At 41.9% G+C, this 25,545-nt stretch overlaps 1 protein-coding gene across 3 annotated transcripts in view; it reads right to left on the bottom strand.

Annotated features, from left to right (window-relative positions):
• Positions 1 to 15,041: 15,041 nt before the first annotated feature.
• PSME4 (proteasome activator subunit 4) overlaps positions 15,042 to 25,545 on the bottom strand; it is a 111,483-nt gene continuing 100,979 nt past the window's right edge. For all 3 annotated transcript variants that reach the window (XM_075267565.1, XM_075267567.1, XM_075267566.1), the window contains 9 exons: positions 25,272 to 25,403; positions 24,508 to 24,716; positions 24,293 to 24,378; positions 23,251 to 23,379; positions 20,836 to 20,991; positions 17,708 to 17,870; positions 17,424 to 17,557; positions 16,866 to 17,003; positions 15,042 to 15,944 (listed from right to left, as the gene is read on the bottom strand). In XM_075267565.1, coding sequence (XP_075123666.1) covers positions 16,869 to 17,003; positions 17,424 to 17,557; positions 17,708 to 17,870; positions 20,836 to 20,991; positions 23,251 to 23,379; positions 24,293 to 24,378; positions 24,508 to 24,716; positions 25,272 to 25,403 — 1,144 coding nt within the window. In that variant the 3' untranslated portion in view covers positions 15,042 to 15,944; positions 16,866 to 16,868. The remainder of the gene's footprint in view (positions 15,945 to 16,865; positions 17,004 to 17,423; positions 17,558 to 17,707; positions 17,871 to 20,835; positions 20,992 to 23,250; positions 23,380 to 24,292; positions 24,379 to 24,507; positions 24,717 to 25,271; positions 25,404 to 25,545) is intronic.

Genomic DNA, 25,545 nt, shown 5'->3' with positions numbered 1-25,545 from the left:
AATAAAAAACAATCACGTTGCCATATCCTGACACTTGTAACTTTTTATTTTATATATTTCCATATACAGAGCTGTATAAATTATCTTTTATGTACGGCAAGTTGAACTTTTTATTATAACATTTTGACGATTGTCTGACATTATCCGCCATTTTGCCTACCAATAAAAATTGGACGAGGAGCGGTTCAGTCATTCAACATGAAGGATAAAATTATTTTTTTATATTTAGAAATTAGGTATTCTCAAATGTGGAGAAAACTAAAGTGCTTATGTTAGTTTTAGTTCATTGTTATATGTGATTTCGGTAAACTTTAACTTTTATTCTGTTTCTATTTTTCAACCATTTTGGAGATTTCATCACTGGGGGAAATGGTCAACCATAAAATGCAGCATTTTGTAAAATCCATTGAAATGGCTGGGGTATATGGCAGCTGTAACTCGCGACAGATTTCTGCTTTGACCTATAGTAAATGTGACGGGCTGAGGTCTTCCTGCTCGCCTTGATTTTGGTCCCTCTTCGCAGTGTCTGCTTTGTAGCGATATATAATACCACACATTCATGAGGACATGAAAAGTAGTGTATAAGAACGTCACATGTATTGGTATCCAGCTATCATCCAAGGTTCTCACGAACTTATACATTGAAAATGAATTGACAGAGCTGCAGGTATGGATAGGTATAGGACCTGCTCCATATTTTACAAATCTTCAATTCGGCCTGGACACATAGCCGCAAAAACTTCTGCTGTGTGTATGGGCCCATTTAATGTATGGGACTGTAGTTTTAGCCGCAATTGTGGATACCAAGTATGGTCGTGTACATGAGGCCCACAGATATTAACAATACTCCCTGCATTATTACATGAGCTAAGCACAAAGATTCCCATTACAGGATATAAGCCAAGTGTATTTATACACCCATCAGGATAATCCCACATGTTGTAGATTTCCATATCTTGACATGTCTTCTGTTGATGACAAATAGACAAAGAACCATGTGACTATTTCCGTGAAATGTGCGACCTCTGGATAGAGCTTTGCACACATCATTGTCTATGTAATGTCTCGGGGATGATTCAGATCATTTATCTTGTATCTAGGGCATTAGAAGACTAAAGCTGAAGCAGCTCAGTGAACATATCCTTAATTTTGTTCTTACACCAACTATTATACATCGTCATGGAAGATTTCAATGTGAGTCATAATGTTACACTTCTATTAGATTGCCTTGTTCAACACTGAGGACTGGTAGCCATCTTCTGCAACATCACTAGTCCACCATTCTTGGACCAAAGTAGACTATACGTCATGTTCCAAATTATTATGCAAATCAGACTTAAATCATAAAGATGTAATTTAATGTCCCCCTCTAACTACCCCCACTGTTTAATGTCCCCTCTAGTTTCTGCTAGTTGAAACTGGGGCACCAGGAGAGGGACTTAATACTGTGGGACATTTGGAGAGAAACGTTATACTGTGGAGATGTATAATGTACGGGTGACTGTAGGAGGATTATACTTTGTGGGGGCACATGGAAAAATGATTGAGAATGGGCAGAGTCAATGTAGAAGTAGGTGGAGCTAAAATGGGTGGAGCTTGTCACGGCACGCTCATTTCTCATGCGGCCCCATGGGAAAATTAATTGCCCATTAATTGCTCCAGAGGCTTACAGTTGTGGGATCACTTAACCCCTTAAGGACGCAGGGTACTTTGGGCCTTAAGGCTCAGACCCTGTTTTTCAAATATGACGTCTTTTACTTTATGTGAGGATAGCTTCATAATGCATTTACCTATCCAGGTGATTCCAAGATTGTTTTTTCGTGACACATTGTAGTTTATGTTGGTGGTAAATTTTGGTCATTATACTTTGCGTTTGTTTGTTAAAAAACGGACAATGTACTGAAAGTTTCATAAAATTATCAATTTTGAAAGTTTCTATTATTCTCGTGAAAACACAGACAGTCATAACACACAAAATTCTTCCTAATTAACATTTCCCATATGTCTACTTTATATTGGCATTGTTTCGTCAATGTCTTTTTACTTTTCTAGGAAGTTAGAAGGCTTGTAACTTTAGTAACAAATTGTCAGATTTTCAAGAAAATTTCAAGATTTTGTATTCTAGGGACCTATTTAGTTGTGAAGTGACTTTGAGGGGCCTATATGATAGAAAAGACCCATAAATGACCCCATTTTTGAAACGGTAGTCTTCAAACTATTCAAAATTGTATATAAGAACTTTATTAACCCTTTAGGTGTTCCACAGGAATTAATTCAAAATGAAGGTGAAATTTCCAAAAGTCACTTTTTATGCACATTTTCCATTTCAAACCACATTTTTCCGTAACAATGAAGAGGTTAACAGCAAAACATACCATAATATTTATTTCTGTGATTCTGCAGTTTGTAGAAATATCCCATATGTGGCCCTACTGTGCAACGTGACTCAATACGTGTCCTCAGAAATCAAAGAGCACCTTTAGGGATTTCGGGCAGCAATTTCATTAGGATGGTTTTTAGATACCATGTTGCATTTACAGAGCCCTAGAAGTACCACAATAGTGGGAAACCTCCAAAAGTGACCCCATTTTGGAAACTGCACCCCTCAAAGAATTTATCAGGGGGTGTAGTGAGTATTAGTATCCCAGACATGAATGCACAGTGGATGGTGAAGAGGTAATATGTAAGCGGTGCGGAGGACATTGGGAGCACCAAGTTCCCTATTATGTCCCAGTAGCTCCTATGATTGGGGGGTCACTTTGGGAGTCTCTTCTATTGTTTTTTTTCTTGTAAGCTGCAAAACTGGTCTGTACCCTGATATACGGTTGCACCGCTTATATATTCCCCTTCTGACGCTTTTGGCGATTTTGGTTTTTTTTGTCTTCACATCATTCAAGCTATATTTTTTTTATTTTGTGTTGATGTGGCCATATGAGTGCTTGTATTTTTCTGAGATATGATGCATTTTGTAATGACACCATTTTTGGGTGCCTATAGCTTATTGGCTATTTTTTATTAACTCTTTTTTTTCTGGATAAAAAGAAATCAATCAATTCTGGCATTGCATTTTACTTTCTAAATGTTTTTCCACATGGTGTACAGCATAAGTATCATGTGAACTTTATTCTGCGGGTCGGTACGGTTACGGTGATACCTCATTTATAGGTTTTTTTATGCATTAGTAATTTTGCCAAACAAAAACCCATTTGGGGACATAAATCAATGTTTTTTGCATCGCCATCTTCTGAGATGCGTAACATTTTTATTTTTCGATTGACAGAGTTGGTTGAGGGCTTATTTTTTGCGAGACAACCTGTGCTTTTCATTGGTACTATTTTGGTGTACATATGACTTTTTGATCACTTTTTATAGCATATTTTTAAGGTGAGATGGCAAAAAAACATTATTTCCGGCGTTTTTTTTCCGTTTTTTCCCCCCCGACATTTACCATATAGGTGAAATAATGTTTTAGTTTTATGGTACAGGTTGTTACGGACGCGGCGATACCAAATATGCATTGTTTTTATTATTTTTTTAGGTGTTTTTTTAAATAACTCATTTGCTATAGAAAAAGGGAATTTTGGGGCTTTATTAATTAATTTATTTATTTCACACACTTTGTTTATTTATTTTTTACACTTTTTTCACATTTTTTTTTATTTCTCCTATTAGTGTACTTGAACCAGCAATACTCTGATTGCTGGTCCAGTACTATAGCCTGCAATACACGTGTATTGCAGGCTATATAGGAAGTGTGTCTCTGCAGACGCATAGACACACTTCCAGCAACACAAGCAGGACAGCAAGGTAAGAGAGGTCCTAGCAGCCCGGGGTCACTATCCAGATCCTGGGCTGCATAAAATTCATCAGGGCACCCCCCGATCTCGCCGCGGGGGGTGCCCGGGGGGGGTGATGTCACAGAAAACGCTCCGCGGCATCGGGAGGGTTAATACCGCTGATCGGAGCGGAGCTCTGACCGGCAGTTCACTGGGGCAGCTCGTCCAGGCCCTCGGCTGTGTAATGCAGCCGAGTGCCGGGTGTAATGGCGCAGGCACAGCTTCTGTGCCGGCGCCATTACTGGTCAGTAATGGTACTGACCTGAGCGCGAACGTGCTACTTGCCAGGACGTACTATTACTGACCGTTAAGGGGTTAAACAATGCTCACAAGCAGAAATGGTTGCAGTGGGCCTGGACATACATGAAGACTAGTTTTGAAACAGTCTTGTTTACTGATGAGTGTTGTGAAACCATGGATGGTTCAGATGGATGGAGTAGTGGATGGTTCGGGGGCAGGCACCATGTCCCAATATAACTGGAATCATGGGGAGAGAACTGGTAGGCTCCTTTAGTGTCCCCCGAAAGTGTGAAAATGTAGATAGAGTTTCTGACTAACCACTTACTTCCATTGCATAAAAAGAAACGTTCTTTTGCAGCAAAATCATCTTCATGCATACAATGCACCTTCTCAAGCTGTCACTGGCTGCTATGGGCATAAAAAAAGAGAAAATCATAGTTTGACCACCATCCTCCCCTGACCACAACCCTATTTAGAACTCTTGGAGTATCCCCAAGCAAAAGATCTTTGAGGGTGGTCACATCAGGTGTAGAGATGACCGAGTACTATTCGAAACTGGCATTTCGAATAGCACGCTCCCATAGGAATGAATGGACGCAGCCGGCGTTCGGCTGCTTAACCCCCTGCGCGCCAGCTTCGTCCATTCATTCCTATGGGAGCATGCTATTTGAAATGGCAGATTCGAATAGTGCTCTCTCATCTCTAATCAGGTCACATCAAAACAGGAGCTCGGGGAGGCCACCCTGACATCCTGCAAAGAAAATCAAGCAGAAACTATCCAAACAGCTAACAAGTTCAATGGATGCAAGAATTGTAAAGGCGATATCAAAGAAGGGGTCCAAAGTTATTACATAACTTTGTTAACTTGGCCTGTTAAGATGATTTTGATTGAAGCAGCTTTTGGTTTAAGTAAATGTGACCTCTTGATTCTGCAAATTAAACAATTGACAATTTTCAGGTCTTTTAACTTATAAAATCCTTAGAAACTCATAATTTGGAACTGTGGATTTTGATTTTTATAATTTGCAAAAATAAATAAAAAAATATTGGAAGGTTTGTTGAATAAAACTTGATTTATACTATAACATTTGAATATCTGAAATGACTGTCGTTTTCATTGACCATGTAGGAAAATCACGGAAAAATCTAATTTGCATAATAATTTGGAAAGCAGTGTAGTCTTATAGTTGCTTATTACTAGGCTTATTTAGTAAAAATTCACAGTATGGATTTGTCTAGACTTATTTAGTAATTGCAATCTATTCTGGAGTTGTACCCTGTTTCCCCGAAAATAAGACATGTTCTTATAATTAATTATCTAACGAAATATATGACCTCTCTTATTTTCGGGGGATGTTTTATGCAGCGGCTGGAGCGGGGAACAATTGGCAAACAAAGCGGGGAACAATTAGCGGAGTGCCGGCATGACTGCCGGTTGTATGTGATCCAGAAGGTGAAGGGGGGGGGGGTGTCTTATTTTCGGGGAAACAGGGTAGTTGTGTGTAATATAAGGCATTAAATAATAGGATGGTTGTACTGCTCTTACTTGACAGTCCAGTCCTGTTCTGTTTTCACATTACAATGGTATAGATGCATGGATTAAAATAAAAAATTCCATGCCAACACAGGTTGGGAACCCAACTTGTTTTTTAACACTGTAAGGCTTGGTTCACATCTGCGTTTGGTAATCCGTTCGGGGAGTCCGAATGCATTGGCAAGCGGTGAGCTTATGAAAGCACACGGACCCTACAGACTTTAATGGGGTCCATCTGCTTTCCACACGGTGTCGGCATGGAACCTGCAGACAGAAAAATACATGCACACAGAGCGTGCTATAGTGCAGATCCGTTTAGCCAAACGTGATGATAATATAAATATTAGATAAAGCAATTTTCAGTGGATTAGTTGGTCCCTCACCTTCGGATGTTGTGAAGTGTCACAACACCAATATTGAGCATCAAAGGTGACAGTGGTAGCGGGGCTCACAAGCTAATCTCGGGGGAAACTGGATAGTAACAAACCAAAGGAGGGCCACATGGCTAGAAGTGAAGGTTCATGTTCACTGCTCTATACATAGGAAACTGACTAGATAGGTAAACTCGAATCCTTTATTGGTAAAACAACTGCACAACGCGTTCCAAGCTTATATGAAGCTTTTCTTCACATGCAAACATTTCTTAAAATTAAAAAACATACAAATATATACATGAAGATCAAACAGACATCATACTAAAATTAAATCATAAAAGCCAACAAATCTCTATATAATATGATCCTTGTTAGTCATGCTTAAAACCATGGAATCATCTATACTATAAATATAGGGCGATCTGTGGCAGCTAGAGATGAGCGAATGCCGTTCGGACGAATAGGTATTCGATCGAATATCAGGCCGTTCGAGGTATTCGATTCCAATCGAATACCACGCGGCATACGCAGTAAAAATTCGTATCCCCTCCCACCTTCCCTGGCGCATTTTTTTGCATCAATAACTGTGCAGGGGAGGTGGGACAGGAACTACGACAACATAGTGACCTCCAATTTATAAGAATAGCGGCCGCCATCTTCGTGTCATTTTTCAACTTGTAGACATAGGGACAGATGTGCTGCTGAGGGCTAGAGAGGATTAGCTTCTAGTAGGAAGGGAGAAACTGAAGAAAAACAACAGCTCTTTCCAGAGCTATACTGCAGGGAGAGGAGTCGAGCTTTCCACGGGGTGTCCCCCGAAAACTAACAGGGATACAGAGCAATTAGGTCCGGCTATATATGCTCAACCCAGCTTTCCACGTGGTGTCCCCCCAAGCACCTAACAGGGATACAGAGAAATTCAGTCCGGCTATATATGCTCAATCCAGTCTTTTAATGCTGTACCCCCCAAAGCTAAGTGGAATACGCAGCAATTCAGTCAGTCCATATGGCTATATACGCTCAACCCAGCTTTCTACGGGGTGTCCCCCCAAGCACCTAACAGGGATACAGAGCAATTAGCTCCGGCTATATGCGCTCAATCCAGTTTTTAATGCTGTACCCCCCAAAGCTAAGTGGGAGACACAGCAATTCAGTCATGCTATATAAATTCAATCCAGTTTTTAATGCTGTACCCCCCAAAAGCTAAGTGGGATACAGTGCAAGGCTCAACTCACCCAGAGGGCAAAAAATACTCTGCTGGTGCAAGGCTGAACTAAGTTAAAAGGGCCTAAAACTCTGCTGGTAAGAAGCTGAAGTCACCTGAAGGGCCTCAATCTCTGCTGGTAGCTCAGTTGCTGGTAGCCTCTAACTTAATCTGGAAGGGCTCATGTTAAGGGCTAGAAAAGTGAATTTTGGAAGGTCTTACCACATCTCTCTCACACACACACACACACACACACACACACACACACACACAGTTCAGGGTGAGGACTGAAGGATTTCCCATTGCCTATTCCAGCTGTGGTATCATGGGCAACGTGATTTAAAGGGGTGCTTGGTAATGTTTCTCTAGCTTAAAATTTGGGTTTCTGTCCATCCAATTGGGGAGGAAAGAAGGTTTCCAGGTGTTTTTTTTTGAGTGTGGAAAGTGTGTAGTTGATAGGCTGTGATGGTGGGGTAAAACTGTGACTTGGGCATGTTAGATGCTCCCAGGCATGCTTCCCCTGCTGTCCCAGTTTCATTCCAGAGATGTTCATTTGCTGAGGTGTCATAGTGGACTTGGTGACCCTCCTGAGTCGAATTGTGGGTTCCCCTGAAACAAAGCATAGCATAGACTATAATGGGGTTCAATATTCGTTCGCATAGTCGAATATTGAGCGGCTATTCGAAACGAATAATAAATATCGAATATTTCACTGTTCGCTCATCTCTAGTGGCAGCTAACCTAGAGAGCTGATGCTAGAAGTGAACTCACAAGTGGGAGTTTCAAACCATAGGCAATGACTATATTTAGGCTCATCATAGGCTGTAACTAAGTAAACATATACCATGAATAGGTACAATCTCTGGTGTAGTTAAGTGAAAAATTACAAAAAACCACCAGGTAAACAAGTTTAAGCAAAAATAGAAAAAGGTTTTATTACATAAAATCCACATATAACAATACAACATATAACATACAAAATATATAGAAAAAATGGAGGGGGCAACTGAGTTACCCAATAAATAGGAGTGAGAATGGGAAAGGTGGAAAGTATGCCCATAAAGGATGAATGGATATATTTAGCAGGATCATAGGCCCAAAAATATATATAGAGCAGTGGATATATAGCAAATGTAGCATAACAAGACTAAATATGTTGCTATAATAGCAGAAATGACATGCCACAATTGTAACCCTCCTACAGAGATATAGTAAACATATAGGCCCATGAGTGATGCAAAAAATACATTACTGCAATGGTATTAGCATACAGACCGTGTAGGCCGCAAGGCCAAATGTCCCAGACCACTCCACACCCGACGCGCGTTTCGCCCGCTAGGGCTTTGTCAAGGGATCCCTTGACAAAGCCCTAGCGGGCGAAACGCGCGTCGGGTGTGGAGTGGTCTGGGACATTTGGCCTTGCGGCCTACACGGTCTGTATGCTAATACCATTGCAGTAATGTATTTTTTGCATCACTCATGGGCCTATATGTTTACTATATCTCTGTAGGAGGGTTACAATTGTGGCATGTCATTTCTGCTATTATAGCAACATATTTAGTCTTGTTATGCTACATTTGCTATATATCCACTGCTCTATATATATTTTTGGGCCTATGATCCTGCTAAATATATCCATTCATCCTTTATGGGCATACTTTCCACCTTTCCCATTCTCACTCCTATTTATTGGGTAACTCAGTTGCCCCCTCCATTTTTTCTATATATTTTGTATGTTATATGTTGTATTGTTATATGTGGATTTTATGTAATAAAACCTTTTTCTATTTTTGCTTAAACTTGTTTACCTGGTGGTTTTTTGTAATTTTTCATCATAGGCTGTGGAAATAGACATAGTGCTACACATAAGTGAAATTCCTTCAATTATATACATGACCGCTGGTACTTAATACCTTCAGATTTATATTGAGGAGAAAGTCTCTTACCATGCCAGAGCTGGCCAGATGTGTACCTGGCATCTCTATTTAAGCACCATTGGTAGCTGTGGGGAGTCAGGAACATAAGTTCCCACACTTTATACTATGTGCACGTGCAGGGGAGCTGCAGCGTCTAGAGCAAGCTAGTACGCACGCGCGAGCTGCTAGTTGGCGTGTGCACTATAAACCCCCCCCCCCCCTCCAGTTGTCTAGAGCGCATGCGTTGAACCAGGAAACTCGTGCATGCGCTCTAGTATTTTGTATGGGTATTGATATGGAGCAGAGTAGGGTTACTAGATAGCGCAATCCAACAATTTGAGCTGGATAGATAAAATGAGCTAACGGACATTAGACTATTTGGCTATACAGAAAGACAAGACATTTCTGGTACTCAGAATTGACTTCCAAACAGTATAAATTTATTGTGTCCACAAAATAAGCATCCACCAAAAAACGTTTCAGTCCCATGAACCTTCATCAGTACATCAGCTATAAGGAGGTAAACGGGTACAGAGTGAAAGCCATGTGGTCAGGTCAGAGGAAAATGACCTAAATGTTTTTGGGTGGATAATTATTTTGTGGACACAATAAATTTATTACGTTTGGAAGTCAATTTTGGGTGCCAGAAATGTTTTGTCTATTGTGATATGGCCATGAGAAGCCTTTTCTGAGCAGCTAGACATTGAACCGAGCAATGGTACATTGCTATGTCGGCTATACATACAGTAATGGAAACGACATTTTACCATTTAATTGTTTTTACATGATAAAAAATAATGTAGATAAATTACATAGATAAAAAATTGGCTGCAAGGAAATACATATATATATATATATATATATATATATATATACATACACATACATATATATATATATATACACACACACATACATACTGTAGATATATATATATATATACATATATATATATACACACATACATACATATATACGCACATACATAGGGCAGAAATAAATATAAATGAAGGAAAAGGATCTAAAACACTTCAACCTCTTGTACACTGGAGGTTTATATATCAAAGAACTGGCCCTATAAAGAAATGATGATAAATCATAATTAAACATACTTGTCACGGAGCAAAGGTATACGTCCTTCCTCCGGAGGATATCTTGAATCAACAGGGACGCAAGAGGTCGGGAGACAACAGCAATTTATTGTAATCCACAAAGTTAGTAGCCGGCGGCAGTCACATCAACCGTAATAACAATAAGTCCACAGAAGTCACAACTCAATGATAGCTTTGGTTCTTTGGTCCTGTAACTAAATCCTGGCTCTCTGCAGAGCTGTGCACAGGCCGGCTAACACATACTAACTGCTAGCTACATACTATATACTAAGACTGTTACATCCTATATCTGTGGGTGGGAAGGGCTGAGTCACAGATCCTTCCCCCCTCACCTATGCCAACAGAGCAGACTCCCTGTCTCCTGTGGACAATGCACCATCCAACATCTTCTTGGGGACACCGAGCAGATTATCTCCACCCATTGTCCTCACTAGTTAGAGGTATTTGCATACAATGTGCTAACACACTAGACCCTAATCAGCCAACTACACATTGATGTATACAACAGGCTAGAGAATACATTCCACATGAAATATATATTACACATGGCCTATAGTATAGACTCTAAACACCCCGCTACAATACTATGTAAGCAAATGTACAGTAGAATTCATGAAGGTATTACTTCTATAGAAAAACAGGTATGCTATAGCTGTTGAGTACCCCGAGAAGATCTCCACTATGACCTTCCAAAAAAAAAGAAAAAAAAAAAAAAAGGCCATCAGCCCCAGACAGCGGGTCTGAAAGGTGAAGGTGAGAAGAATGATTTATCACGTCCCAAATGGGAAATGAACAGTATCTGTTACAGTAACAGTATAAGCCGAGGGGGGCTTTTTCAGCACAAAAACTGTGCTGAAAAATTCGGCTTATACTCAAATATATATTAGTTGCACTGTACAATCCTTTGAGGGATGAAACCACACGTTTGCTGGGCATTTCATAATGCTGTAATGAACTACATGTTCACACAAACTTACTTAAAAAAATATATTTATATATATATATATATATATATATATCAGAGATGCATCTATACAAAATAGTGCACACTGCATTTTTTTCCCTATGGATAGTGGTATAAAATCAGTTGTGCGCGTTGCATTATGTGCTACTATGGGACTGTGTGCAGTGCATGTATAGTCCATTATACACTGGGCTATATAAATTAGGACTAATAGGCACTGTGTACCTAGAATAAAGAAAAAAAAACCTAGCAAATAAAACTGTGAACACATATAGAAACTCTTTACATGCCAGATATCATACAAGGAATATTATAAATGAGCAAGAATCAAAAATGTCACTTAGTCCTTCATTACATTTAGAGCAAGCGTGTCATGATAAACGCATTTCACACCTGGCACATCGGGTGTTATTGTTCTCACTCTCATTATTACTGCCCTTTGGCACAGATGAAGTGGATAAGATGTCAAGATGCCACAAGAGTGTTTTTAGGTAGAGAGCGAGCAACCTAATCTCCATTACTGCGCAGGTAATCATTCGGTTTGACAGAATCAAGACTTGGAGGGGATATTAGAAGCCATCACATGGTTAACGTCACTTCTTTATAGTTACTGTACTTGTATATAGATCACTATCTTTGTTTTTATACTGTAGCACCAAGACAACCCTCTACAGAGAATGCAGATTGTAAGCCCATGTGGTCAGCAGGGCCACACCTCTAATGAGGAGACATGAGGCAGCCACATCAGGGTCTTTTCAGTCCCTCGAGTATAAATAATCGAAGTCCTAGGAGAAGTGAGGGAACATAATAAACACTGCTACTCGCCTTGCATGGATCATAACTAATGTCTTGTGGGCCCCTACAGCAAATTCTTGATAGTGACTCTTATTAGGGCTGCAGCGGTATCTCAGATACTTGAAAGGGATACAACTTTAGTACCCACAACTGTGGTTATCAAGACTCTGGTGAGTGAGCAGTGCAGCACCCGGCACCTGGGATCTGTGTGCTGTTGGAAACAGCTGATCTAACAGTCTAAGAGAACTATGAGATCAGTGGGGGTCCAACACCCAGGGCCATTTGCACGGACATTAGCAGCAGACGCTAGCTGTCGGACACCGACGGTAGTGTGAACGCTCCCCAAGATGGCAGTGACTGATGTTGTCTGTACTTAGTATCTAGTTATTTTTTTCACCACTATTCTGTATTTTTGATGTCCATTTTGTTTTCTTTAATAAATTCCTTAATCTGCATAAACAGTCTATATCTACACTGGTGGAAAACAGTCGGTATTAGGATATTTATATACAGCTGTATAATATACATGATATAAACATCCTAATCCCGATTGTGTTCAATCAGTGACACCTCTGGAAATAATTAAAGGGGTTGGCCATTGTCAGACCAATACGGAGACAGATGTTATTGTTTGTATAATAAAAAGTTCTACTATTTTGCAATATACTTTCTGTATCAATTCCTTGTGGTTTTCTAGATCCCCTCTTGCTGTCACTCTTGCTTCTGGTTGGGGAAGGGGGGGGGGAATATAAAAAAAAAAAAAAATAAATAAAAAAAAAAAAAAAAATCGCTCCATGGTCATGTGATGGACACACAGGTGCATGGCTCGTTACCAGGCAGATGTCCGATTACTGTGCTGTGACTAACGAGCTGTGCGCCTGTGTGTTCATCACATGACCATGCACCATAAATCACATGACGCTAGGTTCACACCTGCGTTCTGGTCTCCGTTCTATGGTTTCCGTCTTCTGCATGCCAGAAGACGGAAACCATAGACCGGGTCCGGCCGTGCGCGGCGGTGAGCGTTTTAGGCTCTCCGCCGCGAAACCGGATTTTTTTTATCCGGACACAGAGTACTGCATGTCCGACTCTGTGTCCGGATTATAAAACCCGGTTTCGCGGCGGAGAGCGCAAAACGCTCACTGCCGCGCACGGCCGGACAGCTTTCTCAAATGAATGGGTGAGAAAGTCTCCTGCAGGTTTCCGTCTCCTGCATCTGTTTTAGGCAGGAAACGGAAACCTCAAGTACGGAGACCGGGCGCAGATGTGAACGAGCCCTGATCATGATTTGAATTTCATCTACTACAGCAGTCATGGTGAACCTTTTAGAGACTGAGTGCCCAAACTACAGCCCACTAAGTTATTTCAAAGGGCCAACACTGTAATTTAACCTTAATTCTGTACGGATCCACAATTGTGGACAGTTAGCGACCAGCAAAATACAATTGTGTGGATGGGGCTTTACAAACCTACAATCTACTCCACATTGGCCCCCCAGGATTATATGCTCCACAGTGGCCCTCACGCAATGTTATATGTTCCAGAGTGGTCCCCACACAGGATTATATGCTGTACAGTGGCCCCACACAGAGTAGAATGCACTCCACAGTGGCCGCCAGACAGTATTATATGCTCCAAAGTGGTCCCACACACAGTATTATATGCTAATTAGGGGCAACACGTTGGCTCAGTGGTTAGCACTGCAGACTTGCAGCACTGTAGTCCTGGGTTCGAATCCTACCAGGAACAACATCTGCAAGGAGTTTGTATGTTCTCCCCGTGTTTGCGTGGATTTCCTCCCATCCTACAAAAACATACTGATAGGAAAATAAATGTACATTGCGATCCCTATATGGGGCTCACAATCTACATAAAAAAGTATTATATGCTACTTACCTGCAGTCCCATGAAGAGAAGATCAGTAGCGTCCTTTTTTTGATTTACATCATCGCAGTGGTCGCACTCTGTAAGCCATGGTCCTGTGGGATACGCTGACAGTTTTCAGCTCTATGTGCATTTGCGCATATAGAGATGAAAGAAGCGATTTCTCACTAATGGGGAATCTTGTATCGGATTCCCAGTTAGTAAGTGATCAAGGTGATAGCGCATGTGCCAGCAGAGAGGTCTCCGAGTACCCCCTCTGGCACACATGCCATAGATTCGCAACATGGCACTAATGTTAGGCAAAATGAATGACAACAAGGAGAATTCTAGACATTTCATTAGTAGAAATGTGACTACATATGTCACTACATTTGCAATAAAGTATGTATTTCACCTTGGGAAAGCTGGGTGGAAGGGAAAAGTCTGGGAGAGTTGGGGGCTTCATGCGGATTACACACATAGGAGGAGTTAGTGAGTGTTAATTAGCAGTCATATGTGAGGGCTCTATCCATAATGCTCCCCGCCTAGGGAAGATTCAGGGTGTGGGAGCCAGAACCCCATTAATTGGTGAGAAGGATGGTCTTTGTGGAGATACAGGGTGAGGGAAATTAGATGTCAAGTCAGAAGCCAGAGGTATAAGAAAAAAGCTGGTTGTGGCTAGTTTGCAACTGAAACCACTGTGTTGGAGTGAAAAATGTCTAATGTGCCAACCATTCAGACCAAGAGATGGAGATCCAGTTGGCTAAAATTCAGTAACTATCGTTTTAATACATTTGTGGAGCCTGGGAACGGGCCCGCGCCTGGGGTTTGACCTACCAACTCCACAGCTCAGCTGAAGGAAAGCTTTTAGATTAGGTTTGTCCATCATTAAGGCTAGGTTCACAGAGCACATAATGAAGAAAAATTCCTCTTCATTTTCTGCCACCGTATAGGCCACAATGTAATGCTCATGCTTTCCTCTGCCGATTAGGCCCGAATGAATGGGCCTAATAGGCAGCAACTCCTGAGCATTGAAAACATTTGCAGCAGAATCTGCTACAGATTTGGGGGCAGATTCCTTCATGTGAATGTACCCTTATAAAGAAAGAGGATATACTGGCTGCTGAAAAGTGAAAGACTCAATTAAACGCTTTGTGTATTCAACACCAATGAGAAGAAACACAAATAACGGAGAGCAGTGGATAGAAACAAACAATTTATTTGGTTTTAAAATAAACTAAGTGTACAATTGAAAGAACGGATTTGGCACTACGCTATACAGTGGTTACACCTGTGTGCTGAGTGCTGGGAAATCCTGCACTAGGTCTCTGCTGTACTTCATAGTATCATCGGGTCACTTGCTCAGCAGGTAGGCAATAAAAATAACAGCATTCCTTCAAGGAACACAGTACACATCTTTACAGAGGGAAGATGAGTTTGCCAAAATGAGAATTTATCTCCATGTATAAATTACCTTGCTAAAAATGTCACCTAGTAACATATCAGCAACAGGAGTATAGCACAAAAAAAAAAAAAGCTGCAAAAAATGCAGATGTTATGTACGTATGTATATCTATGTGTGTAAGTACATATACACATGCTATATACACATAGAATCCATACATTAAATAAAACTCATGGAAGTGCATAAAACTAAGAGCAAAATAGGGAAATAATTTAAAAAACACAAAATATGGCATGTCACCTGATACAAAGCTTAGACCTAGCTGAAATGTCTGCTCTTTACAAACCAATGCTGTCATTTCATGTAAAAGGTTGCACCCTGTACAATGTTACTACTGTCTCTACATTTTATACAGTTATTTAACACATCTGGAAAAAAAAAAAAAAAAAAAGTTTTATTGAGTCCTTATGTATGTGGCAAATAGCCAGCTAATAATGTCTCTGTTTTCTGATACATCAGACATTTTCATCCATTCTTTAAAATTGTCCCAGACGTTTCTTCTATTGGTCTACCATGAGAATAAATAGGAAAAAAAAAAAATAAAAATCACACAAAATTAAAAAAAAAAAAAAAAGTCTAAGATGGGTCTGGGTCCTTCACATCACACTGATTTTTCTTTTTTTCCACCTTTATACGGAACGCTGGAAAAAGAAGACAAACATATTAAGTTGTGTACAGGCAGGGTCTGGTTATAGTGATACAAAGCATTGGCAGGTAGAGACTGTACACATGTACTCAATGCATGTATGCCGGAAGCATTTACCAAATAACCACTTCAAGCTGGGGCCACATGTTGCAGAAACGCAGATTTTTTTTTGTTGTTGCAGATTTTGCTGTGGTTTTTAAAGTCAAAGCCAGGAGTGGATTGAGCAGAAGGTAGAAGTTTAAGAACCTTCTATAGATTTCCCATATCCTTTGGTAGCCATTGTTTACTTTGTCTCAAAAAAACCCAACAAAGCGCAACAAAATCTGCAACAAGAAAGGCGGCTTTTCCGTAACGTAGGGCTGCAGCTTCAAATAGCATTATTCTCCGGTTTTATCCCACCTAGAAAAATAGTGCATTCTTATGATAAGAAAGCTGAGATTTTACTAGCTGTAAAGGAATTACAGATATCGCTAGTTAAGAACACATGGTACAAGGTACAAGGTTTAACTAAAACTCAAATAACATTACATATAAAGATTCTGGTTACAATCTTTGGGTTCTAGGTCATTTATAATGGGAGTCACAATGCTGTACCTGAAGGACACTGGTGGCTTCCAGAGGACCTGACTGAATTGTTATGGGATCTGTTATGTTGTTAGGTATCTGTCGATTCACCATAAAGAACACTGATAATCTGAAATAGATGCTCCTTATACCAAACATGGACACATCTATTGATGTAGTTCATTATAAAGACTTCGATGTATTCAGTAGGGTTATAGTGGTCCATCCCTAAGATACTTGATGCTGAATATTGTGTATGTGGATCTCACAACTGGTGGCATTCGGCCCTCCAGAGTGTGTGGCCATACAAAACGTACCATGTGCCTATACACATTAGTCCCCTAAATCCTACCTGTTATGCATAGTAGCAAGGAGAGACCAGGAGATCCGTCAGTACTACTAACTGGTCATCTGTGAATTGCTGTTTGTGTTCCTGCCAATTGTCATGGTGCGTCCTCCGGAAATTAGAGAGGGTTTTCTTTACAGTCATCTGAAAGCAGATCACACATTATTGCCATTTTATACAGCATCAGAAAAGAACATTACAACCATCATTGACTGGATGAGAAGCTATCCCTAGGAAATGTGTGCCTGGATTAGGATAGACCTATTACAAAGACTGTCCATATTAATGAAAGACAAACTGATAAAAAACGAAGCACATATAAAACAAAATTTTGTTTTGGGAATACAGCTGTGGGAAACATGCCTGAAACCCCAGTTGATGGAGATGCACCCCTTATCCCAGTCACTTCAATGAGACTAGGTGACTTTTTTTCTACTGCCTTTCCTAGTAAAGTAATGTGTTCTGTTTAATGCACGAGTAACACTGTGATCCTGTACTATCAATAACTGGCATAATTCTATGTGAGTAAGAGAACACACACACGCACGCACGCACGCACATTACCTCTATGGGCTGAGGATCATTGAGATGTGCACTAAGATCCATCAGCAGCTGTGGCATCCAGGTAGGGACATCATAAGGACTGGATAAAATGCATGCACTGAGACCTAAAACACCAGCGTGACGTTTAACCAGATCTATAGCGTGAAAAAAACAGTACAAAAAGAACATGTTAAAGGAGTTCCCATCTCAGGATTTCACCTGACCTCCGGTGTCCTCTCCCCTCCACTTCCTGGCTTACAGCGCAGGCACAGAATCCCATAAGAAATGCAGTAAAAGCTACCAACCTCCTGACTGGATAGTGTCCACAGATGTTCCTAGATCCCTCTTGCGTTTTTTAGGCAGTCTTGTTTTGCAGAGCTTCTCAAAATGTTCTTGCATAGCTGCATCCATAGTCAGGAAGTTGCACTGTAAGAGACCACTCAGCGTGGTGGCGGCCATTTCTCTGACCTATGGACAAATGTGCAAATGTCGGTGAAGAGGACAACACAACATGCAGAGAATGAATAAGTTCAGCATATGTTAGAGGTATACGTTCAATATATACTGCTCTGAATTGTGCTGATCCTCTGTTGTTCCTCTTATAAATTAAGAAACTGACAACTGGGTGTTACCATTCTGTTTTATTACGGGTTGTATCCCGACAGATTGTTCAGGCAGGTAAATCTGGCCAACACTTAGACTAAATTTCATGAATGAAATTTGATTGTGCGAATCTGCGGCTAGCACACCGACCCATTAGGTTTCATGGCCTCATACACATGCCCATGTATTATCATGTTTATGGGGCCATTTGTCCAGGAGAAAACTCAGGGCAGGTCCTATACCTGTCCATTTTACAGCTCGGGCTAGAAAATCAAAGGGTCTTTGGAGGCACAGCATCCTCTCTTATAACTGTGATGTGTAGTACGCTTATTATATATGCCCCAAAGGGTCTACAGAAAAATGGCACATGGATAATATCAGAGTGTTCACAGAAGAGGAGAGACACTGAGCGGTGATCTAGTGGAGTAACTGAAAACAAATGGATAAGGTAAGAACACCTGAAATGGCCCCTTACCTTACGGTGATGTGAATTGTCACAACACCTATTCAGCATTAAGCTAGACCCAATAATTTTGGTGGCTGCAACTTCACCCTTACATCAACACCGTGGATGCGTAATTTTCACAATGACAAACCAATTAATTCCATGGTGCTTCACATTTGGGGGTTTACATACAATACACAAAATATACAGGTAGATATAATACTAACAGTGACCGACTGGCACAGTGGGATAGAGGGCCCTGCCCGCGAGGGCTTACAATCTATGAGGGAAGGGGGATAGAGACAGAAGGAGAGGGGGAGACTGTACAGATGGGGGTGCAGTGATAGTGTTATTGGGGGTTGTAGGTCTTCCTGAATAGGTGAGTCTTCAGGGCCTTCTTGAAGCCTGTGATTGTGGGGGTCAGTCTTATGTGTCTTGGTAAGGAGTTCCAGAGTATGAGGGATACACGGGAGAAATATTGGAGACTGTTGTGTGAAGAGCGGATAAGAGCAGAATGGAGTAGGAGGTCATTGAAGGATCTGAGGTTACGTGTGGGTAGGTAGCGGGAGATTAGATTAAATTAGAGTAGAATCTTTAAGGCTTTATTGATAACGAACACTACGCATTTCAGGCTCAAGCAACTCCTAGAACGCAGCTTCAGGCCAGTTATTATATACACTTGATAAAGGGCTCAGCCTGAAAACGCATAGTTTCATTGTCAATAAAGCCTTAAAGATTCTACACCATCCAGTCCCTGCGAATCTGTGCACATTTTGTCCGAACTCCTTCCTTACCCATAGGTCTTGTACCTTGTCTGTTCATCATTGTCAATATCACTGTGTTGCCTGTGCAGCTATTGGCGTACAAGACAGTTATCACAATTCTGGGACATCTTTTTTTTTTATTATGGGAAATACTATTATTACTAACATATCAGATTTAGTGAATGGTCATCTTTACTTGTATGCCTATGGCACGGCTATTTATGTACTGTAGCTTGAGCTATGTGACGCCTACATGTACCATCTCGGCCATGAAGTGGTTAAAGTGCGTTGTAAATTAATCATCATTAATAAAGAGAGGCCACAATTACTAATAAGTACATATTGTTACATGGTAAAATGTAAACAAAGAGGTTCATCTGCTTAGTGAGCGAAGTAAGGACCGGCACTCTGCATGTAATGTGCCATATTACTGCAAATTATCTCCTTGAACATAATGTTCTTGAGTCGCACAAATCAGGAAGTGTAACGGCAAGTGCTGTTCTAATTAAATCCACCAACTTGACAATAAGCTCATTTGCACGTCCATCGTACATTATTAAAATGTGATCAAATTGATTAAGAATTGTCAAATGTACGAAGTGAAAAAGTATGTTTGAAATTCTGCCGACAATTTGCGGGCCCCACTCTGGGACCGTGTTAATAAATGAAACATGAAGTGTAGCGGGAAGGGCAGAATAAGTGGAGGCTCGGCTGTAAAATGAACACACTCGCTGGGGAACTTGACATTTGTCTCTCGCTGTTCCCTGCACAGAGTTCCAGTTTTTGTACATTCAGATTATTCTCCGACAAGCCAGAAATGGGTCACTTTTTCTGTCACTGAGCTGTGCCGACTATATCCACTTGTACCCATATAAAAATATTAAAATCATCCTGTTACTGTACTGTATACAGTCTATGGCTATAGAATATGGAATGGTTGCAGCCTTATTTAGTATGGGAAGGGCATAAAAGGGACTCAAAGAGCAACGAAAGCACAGCAGAGGGTCTGACAGCTCAATGGGCAAAGCAGATGGAAAAAAAAACACCCCACAATGGACATTTAAGATGTGTCTGCAGGATAGGTAATAAAAGACTGAACCCTGGAAGGACCACCACTGGGACCCAAACCAATCACTGGCATGAAGTCCCCGGTTATCCCTTTCCTCCTCAATAGACAACCACAGCGAGGTGGAATTTGAAAGGAGCAGCTGCCAAATCTGCAGTCAATGTCTATGGGGTGATGTAACCAGCCAAGTGCAGCACTTTGCATCGGGTACATAGATATTGAAGGACAGAGTGGGGTGCAGATTTGGCTGCAGATTCTTTCAAAGTTCTCCTCACTGTGTTTGTGCCGTGAGCTGTGGAACCCCTGGTGATCAGATCTCACCGAGAACTGAAGCATTATATAGATAAAGTGTATCCTTAAAGGGAATCCAGCAATTTCAACCAGAACCACCATTGCAGGATTTGGAGGTTGCGTTACAGAACCTGAAGTATGACTTATGGCGGAATGAATTGGTGTAGAGAAATAAGTCTGACAAATTAAGATTTTAGCATCCCATTCATGAATAGATACTTCCAGGTTAATACCAGCTGTTAGAAGTCATGCCATATTTATTACCTCCAGTTGCTCATCCGCCATCAACTGCAGAACCAGCCATCTGATGCCTTGAACAGTTTCTTCATTATTAAGAAACATGAAGAGATTGTAGAAGACCATTGTCTGAGTATAGGTCAGGACTGCATATCTTGCATGCCAGGAGCCACTTCTTGCCGTCTACAGATTCAAATGGTTTAAACATTTCAGTAAGACAGACAGGTTCCCCCCATTTATTGAAACAACGATGTGGCAAAGGTTTGGAGCAAAACATGCTGCCTGCTGTCATATGCTATAAGAGATCAGCAGACAGACTGGGACAAAATAAAGGGGATTCAAGTACCATAACAAAATCATAGGAGCCATATGGCAACAGAGGCTGTGACTTTGTTAAGTGTAGGTCTCCCTTTGACACCCCAAATAATAAGAACAGCACAAAACTAGGGTGTAGCATTAAACAAAATAAAATCTTCATCAGTAGTACCGAGAACCTATCCATTACCTGGCTCTAGATAGAACCATAAAGCAGAATGGTCAGGGCCCCTGGACTATTTCATATATCCCACCATTTAACTTGGTCACCAGTATAAAAATGGCAGCACCTGATGTTGCATATTTTTAGTATGGGTGAACAAAATGACTTTTGCAACAAAGATAATTTCACCCCTTCATAGGGATGCATAGACAATAAAGAGAGAATATGAGGTTTCGGTGCCCTTTATGGTCATACTCATGTCTGAGGGGTCACTGAGAAGAGGGATTACAACACTTTAAAGGCCATGTAGTTAGGACCCTCATTTTTAGGCCCATAAACTTGGCCCCTGAATTACATAAAGTACAACCCTTATAAACCTGATTGTTGAAGAGACCTCTGCACTCTACAATAGGGCAGGCAAAGGTGGGGTACTGCCAACAACATGTTTGCAACAATAGTTACCGAAACAAAAAAATGGCTGTAAGTAAAAGTGAGTAACTTCAGTAAATGCATGTATGACCTAGTCACCACATAAGTGCTTGGTTGTTGGCAGTCTGGGATCCCACTATCCATCTGAACAGGGACCTCAGTCATCTGTTCCCCAAGCTGCTATACTGTGGCTAGGAGAAGTCCGGCTGCAGTGGCGGATCCAGGTTTTGTGGGGCCCTGGGCAATTGACTTTGGCGGGGCCCTACTTACTGGGGGGTCTTGCACTTCTAACCTGTACTTCCCAACTGTTGAAGACTAGAAAGAGGGAATAAAACGTGCGGCGCTCGCAGTGCGCCGCAGCAAATTAGGCCCCACCCACTTTTATGTTGACTCCACCCACTCATTCATTTTTCATGCGATTCCACACAGTATAATCCTCCTACAGTCACCCGTAAATTATATGTCCCCCCTCCATCTCTCCCCTATTTTCATATACACCCTTCATCTACCCCTAGTTTCATGTCCCCCCCTCTATCTCAGTCCCCAGTTTCATGCCATTCTCCCCCTTTATCTGCCCACAGTTTCATGTCCCCCCCCGTCTCTGCCCCAGTGTCATGCCGTTCTCCCCCCTTCATCTGCCCCAGTGTCATGCCATTCTCACCCCCTTCATCTGCCCCAGTGTCATGCCATCCCCCCCTTCATCTGCCCCAGTATCATGCCATTCTCCCCCCTTCATCTTCCTCAGTGTCATGCCGTTCCCCCCCTTCATTTGCCCCAGTGTCATGCCGTTCTCTCCCCCTTCATTTGCCCCAGTGTCATGCCGTTCTCCCCCCTCCATCTGCCCCAGTGTCATGCTGTTATCTCCCCCTTCATCTGCCCCAGTGTCATGCCGTTCTCCCTCCCTTCATCTGCCCCAGTGTCATGCTGTTCTCCCCCCTCCATCTGCCCCAGTGTCATGCCGTTCTCCCCCCTTCATCTGCCCCAGTGTCATGCCGTTCTCTCCCCCTTCATTTGCCCCAGTGTCATGCCGTTCTCCCCCCTTCATCTGCCCCAGTGTCATGCCGTTCTCCCCCCTCCATCTGTCCCAGTGTCATGCTGTTCACACACACACACACACACACACACACACACACACACACACACACACACACACACACACACCTTTCCTCGTTCCCCCGCAGCTCTCTCCCTCATACACATATTGTATACATGTGATGACGTCACATCGCGGCTACAAATGCCGGAGCTCAGCGTTAAAGCAGGAGCTGAGCTGTGACAGCTCCTGCTTTAAACACCTATGTATTCAGCTCATCGGCGTCCGTAGGAAATCGGGACATGCCGACCGGGACCATTTTGTTAGGTCCGCGCCGTGCCGCGGGGCCCCGCTAAGTGCGGGGCCCCGGGCGGTTGCCCGGCTCTGGATCCGCCCCTGTCCGGCTGTTCTATTCAGTCTTCAGTACTGATGGAAACAGCCACACACATAAAATACATTAAAAGTGACAAGGGGGTCAGTAAACCACAGCTAAGATACTCACTTGTTTTAATACATCCAGAGCCAGCGGTACCTGCTCGGGGTAGAGCAAACCTTGGGACATCAGGGACAAGCACATTTTTGCATCTCTTTTCAGCTCATCATAGTTTGTATCATTTTCCACTGGTGCAATCTGGTGGACAAAACATATAAAGAAAGTAAAGAACACATAATCCTAGTACAGAATCACAAACGTACTTCTGGAAATTGAATAGCAATACTTTTACACATACTTTAAAAGCAGCTATCTTTCTAGAAAAGCCTATCATATACCCTAATCTAAATTTAGACCCATTTGACAGAACCTGATCCCTTTATATTACATTAATACTTATACTTACCATATCGGTACAACAGACGCTGGGTTCACACCTGCACTGGGGTTTCCAATCTTCAAGTCTGCTTGGGGACTTGAAAAATGGAAACTCAATCTGCTTTAAGAAGAAAAAAAAAAAAGTTTCCTGCGGAACCAATAGACTATAATGGGGTCCGATGAGTTTCCACCCCCAAAAAATACAGAGAGAAAATTCCTGCCTGCGCAATCCCCGAATGGTGAGCAAGCACAGGTGTGAACACAGCTTGACTGGTTTGTGGCTCATGTAGTTTTACATTACATAGTTTCCAAAAAGACTCTGTCATTCAGCTTTAGAGCCGCGTTTTCATGTAAATTTCTTTACCATATTCAAACGAGGAAGAAAGTGCTTTGTCTGGGAATCTGGAGACTGAAGCCTAAGCGAGCAAAGACATGGCCCCAAAGGACTCTTCGGCCCCGTTCACACAGGACACGGATGGTGGATTTTGGTCCTGATTCTGACGCGGGAAGCAGTGTCAGAATATGGCCAAAATCCGTCTGCCGCGACTTCAGACAGTCGGGGCACTCTGGTCCAGCTTAGGCCCAAATGAATGGGCCTAGTCCAGAGCGTGCTGCCGGAATCCACCTGAAGAAAGGGCAGTTCGCTTCTTTTTTCCGTGAGCGGCAACATCCCTTTAATGGGGTTGTGCCACTGCAGACGCTTATCTATACACAGCATTTATCATCAACTTGCCTTGAACAGGAGTGGTAGAAGCTGCAGCTGCTCCGGCACTGCCGTACAAAAAGATCTTCCGGCACTCGCCATAATCCATTTCAATACTAGAAAGAAAATAAACATGTAAGATACATTACAAGCTCCAGTACCAAGACTCAAACACTACTAAAACGTTTTTGCCATTAACATACTTAAGCATGAGAAATCCAGAGCAGGTTACATTAACCACTTACTGGTTTTCATCAATTTAATGCCCTGGGTTCGTTCATCTTGCTCCCCGACTCCATTTTCTTCCATCACATGGTTTTGGATCTCTTCATCTGCCTCCATGAGGGGTTTTAACTTCTCAAGAATACGTGCAGTGAATTCAGAAATTCGAGGAGACTTGGTGGGTGCAGTGTTTGGCAAAGTGACATCAATCATGAATATGTAAGTCAGCACGCTGCAATAAAAGTACTTGTGGTTAGGCAACGCAATGGACTGGTGTCATACTAAAAGCATTAAAGGGATTCTACCATTAAAATCGAATTTTTTGTTGATCACATGTCGGAATAGCCTATTCTTCTCCTACGTTTAGATGTGTTCTCCACACCGCCGTTCAGTAGAAATCCCGGTTTTCGTTGGTATGCAAATGAGTTCTCTCGCAGCACTGAGGGCGGGCCCCAGCACTCAAACAGCACTGGAGGCGTCCCCAATGCTGCGAGAGAACTCTCCAGCGCCGCCTCCTTCTTCTTCAGGAACGGACTCTTCACGCGTCTTGTTCTGCTGCTGGGGGTCAAACTTCTAGGCGTTGGGCAGAGCCGACTGTGCATGCCTGTGGCCACAAGAAAAATGGCTGCTTACACAATAAGCAAGAGGCCATTTTCTTGTGTTTTACAGAGCTGTGGTGTCTCGGCAACAGGCCCTCCATAGACCAGGTCTTCGGCCATAACAAAAATTTCAGAAATACCTTTGACACTTTAAATACACAAAATATGTACAAATAAACGTAATTTACCTTCCAATTCTCTCTCGGACATTCTTGTAGACTTGGGTTAATTTCGGTTCCAGATAAGTCAACAATCTGTGAAGTAATTCTGGAACCCGCCACTCCTGTTGTGCAAGACCTCCTTGAAGAACGTACAATCGGCTGAGGAAAGATTACATATGATCTTTATTATCCAATATAATACAAATCAGAGGTTTCCATACAGTTACGGTAAGCAGTCAAATGTCACCCTTGCTGTCCATATAAAACAACATGGCAGTGTATGCTACAATTCACATCACAG

The sequence above is a fragment of the Leptodactylus fuscus genome, chromosome 3 (genome assembly GCF_031893055.1).
Source record: "Leptodactylus fuscus isolate aLepFus1 chromosome 3, aLepFus1.hap2, whole genome shotgun sequence".
NCBI lineage: Eukaryota > Metazoa > Chordata > Amphibia > Anura > Leptodactylidae > Leptodactylus > Leptodactylus fuscus.
The sequence above is the reverse complement of the archived record's forward strand: the minus strand, read 5'-3'. Positions and strand labels throughout refer to the sequence as shown.